At 31.2% G+C, this 3,469-nt stretch overlaps 1 protein-coding gene across 1 annotated transcript in view; it reads right to left on the bottom strand.

The window, feature by feature from the left end:
• Positions 1 to 3,469, bottom strand: part of LOC108745951 (ATP-binding cassette sub-family A member 2-like) — a 21,377-nt gene that overhangs the window by 8,653 nt on the left and 9,255 nt on the right. Inside the window, exons 26-29 of the mRNA XM_018482388.1 lie at positions 3,254 to 3,401; positions 2,939 to 3,149; positions 2,665 to 2,881; positions 2,337 to 2,544 (exon numbers count right to left, since the gene is read on the bottom strand). Coding sequence (XP_018337890.1) covers positions 2,337 to 2,544; positions 2,665 to 2,881; positions 2,939 to 3,149; positions 3,254 to 3,401 — 784 coding nt within the window. The remainder of the gene's footprint in view (positions 1 to 2,336; positions 2,545 to 2,664; positions 2,882 to 2,938; positions 3,150 to 3,253; positions 3,402 to 3,469) is intronic.

Genomic DNA, 3,469 nt, shown 5'->3' with positions numbered 1-3,469 from the left:
CGATACTTTTCCTTGAACAAAGACGAATTATTATTATTATTATTATTAGGCGTTAGGAACTCGAAAGCTCATTGCCGCAAATACCAAACCTCGCCACTGTTCCCGTAAAAAAAAAAAGACGAATACCTAAAGAAAATGTTTTACGTGTTTTTAGAACCAATCTATATTTCTTTGTTTCTTATATAATAAGTAGGTTCCGAGAATGTTAAATATTACATAAAGAATACATAGATGGAGAGATAAAACGTCGTCAGAAAAAATAAAGTAATATCATAACGAAGCGACCTTACAATAGCGAAAAAATTACTTTGATCGCACAGACTATTATTATGACGCAAATAGCTGAATTGCGATGTCGCTCTATGATTATGTCGAGAATTTCGTGGAGTTTTATCTCTTCGCGCGGTGTCTCGAAGAGGATGGTGAGATTTAAGCGAATTAAATTTTGTTCGTGATTTTCGACACAAAGATAGACTTGACTACGGAGTGTCGGTGCCATTAATATCCAGATTTCGTGTCATTACAGCTCGTAATTACATTGTCGTGCCACCTTCCGTGACTCGGTCGCGATTGTCTCCTTTCGATTAGAAGCCGCGTCAGGTGTTGCCGGCCTCGATGCGGTTCCTAGTCGCATCAAGATTTAATGACCGGTATAATCGACGTCACGGTGCACGCACGGGTGTCTAAGTGGTCGGAACGACGAAGGGTTGATGGGTTGCTTTATCGCTAGGAGTGGGTGGTGAGGGGAATAGATTTTTCGCGGGGAGACTTCTCTCTTGTCCGGTTCAAAGGTTGGGCCGATAATACGTGCTCGCTCGAACAATTCACTGTTAAGAGATAACAACGTGCCTCATTTATTTACATTCGCGTAAATGGGCGCGTGTCTCGGCACTGGGATATACTTTCATGCATTATCGTACTTTTCTTCGAGCGAAAGAGGAAGAGGATGACTGAACGTCGCTCGAGACACACACGCGTGATCGATAGTCGCGTTTTATATAATACTATTAACAATGTTTATGATAGAAGTACATTGCCACGCCACAATCTCTACGTTGCAATTAATCATTTATTGGAAAGGCGCAAAAGAGTCACAATACAACGTGTTTAAATAATTTACAAATATCTATGCAAATGTAAGCAGCTTTAATGCAAATAATTTGATTTATTATTTATTACGTTAGATGATATTTTATATTCTATATTTTGAATGTATGTATGTAAAAATTTATCTAATTTTAGCTAAATATAATTTTAGCTTTAAGTAATTTATAAATGTGAGACGATATTTTTATTTATTGTTAATAAATATGACATCTGCTCTTTCGATGTGCTTCATCCTGCAAAATTTAGAATTTAGTCTAAACATATTGCATAAAATATAAGTATGAACATTGCAGATATTAAAGAAATATATTTCAGTCACAATTGGTAATTTATCAATAATCGGTAAGCTGCAAAGTAACATTTCTGGGTTTCCTAAATGCATCATTGTAACATAGGGGGAAAGCGAAGAATTTCTTCTCTAATATACATACTCTTTATAATTATAATTAGTAAAGTTTTTTATTTCCCAAGGAAAAATGTGAAATGTTCCTTATAACCTCATATAATCTTATCAAAATAAATTAAACATCAACAAAGTACTGAACAATAATACTGTAATTGTGGATGAATAATAATTCGTGCTTGAGAAAAGTCTTGATAGGTTTCGAGGATAATTGCAGAATACCGACATAAACGATCGTCGGTGAGGTAGTTTATAGTATTGCAGATCTGGTTGTCAATATCACTTTCTTTGAATAATATATGTACGTATATAAACACGAATTATTTTATCGAATGTACAGTTTTATTTATTTGCAATTTTATATTTGTTATATTTTGTACGTTGAATAAATAAATATATTAAGTGCAATGAATAATGGATAATAGCAACTAGTATTTACCTTAAATATATAGATATACGATTTAATTAAATAAAAAGTAGAGACTATACTTGTTATACATATATTATCGTCAGCAGAAAGTGATCAATTTTATTATACTTTTATTTATTTTTTTGTATACTTAAATAGTTACAATTATATTGAAAATGTTAATATTTGCAAATAAAACTTCTTACAATGTAGATATATGTTAATATGAAGTGTTGAATTCATAATGTATTCCGATAGATAATGTTACTGGATAAAATTTAAAATTAATATCAATATTATTCAAACAAGCACAAAATATATAAATAATTTATGCAGTAATAAAAAACACAATTATATATGCTAATTATAACAAAGAACTGTTATGCGATAAAATTTATTTATATTTGTTACATATACCTATAATGTAAGAACGTAGTCGTTCGTAAAGTGTTAACTTCTTATGAGATTTCTTTTGCTTCTTTGCTAAAGTTAGAAATACTTCATCCATTGACGGCTGAGTAACCGAGAAGTCTGTAATCCACACATATCTCTGTCTTAGCTTTTCGAGTTTTTCAAACACATAGCTGTACGAAATCCCACTCTCCAATTCGTATTTAAGAACACCCTGCCGTGATGAAAAATTAATGTATTTATAAATTTCTTTCCTTAGTTTATACTTTATCAAAATCTTTTAAACATACTTGAATTATTCAAATTATCGAATAATAAAATTAGTTCCACTTACCAAATAACTGTCTTTAAATTTTATTGTTGGAAAAGTCTCGTTAATAATTTTCTTAATCTTCTCAAGATTTGTAAGCTGGTATCCTGGTACTATTTTAATACTTAATATAAAGTTCCGGCCATATTTTGCCTTTAAATATTCGCAAGATCCAATTGCAGTAAATTGGCCGTTAACTAAAATACCAACGCGCAAACACATCGCTTCTGCTTCTCGCATGCTGAAATTCAAAATTCGTATCTAATGTATTTTACTTATTAAGCTTGTATGAACTAACCTATGCGTAGTGATTAATATAGATCTTCCCATCTCCCGTATCTGATGCAAAATTTCGCAGATTGCGTGACTAGTCATTATGTCAATCCCAGCGGAAGGCTCGTCCATAAATATCATCGGTAAATCGCCGGTAAGACTTTGCAGTATGCAAAGTTTTCTTTGAATTCCCCAAGGATAGTGAGCAATTTTTAGATTCTCAAAGTCCAACATATCTACAATTACATTTTATTATTGAAGATTATTTAGCATTAATATACTTTGAATTATTTTAAACAATGCAAGAAATTTTCAATTTGTTTTTAATTATATTTTTTACCTAATATATCAAGCCATTTATTTACTTCTTCGTTGATACTTTCATATGGAACACCGCGAAGTGCCGCGTGAAGTTGCAAGTATTGTCTTCCAGTCATAAAATCACTTAGTCCGTTAATTTGTGGACAGTATCCTATCATACCTACAAACTTAAATTTAAAATATGTAAACTTTTATATATATATATATATATATATATATATATATATATATATAT

Source organism: Trachymyrmex septentrionalis, unplaced genomic scaffold (assembly GCF_001594115.1).
Source record: "Trachymyrmex septentrionalis isolate Tsep2-gDNA-1 unplaced genomic scaffold, Tsep1.0 scaffold107, whole genome shotgun sequence".
Lineage (NCBI taxonomy): Eukaryota > Metazoa > Arthropoda > Insecta > Hymenoptera > Formicidae > Trachymyrmex > Trachymyrmex septentrionalis.
The sequence above is the reverse complement of the archived record's forward strand: the minus strand, read 5'-3'. Positions and strand labels throughout refer to the sequence as shown.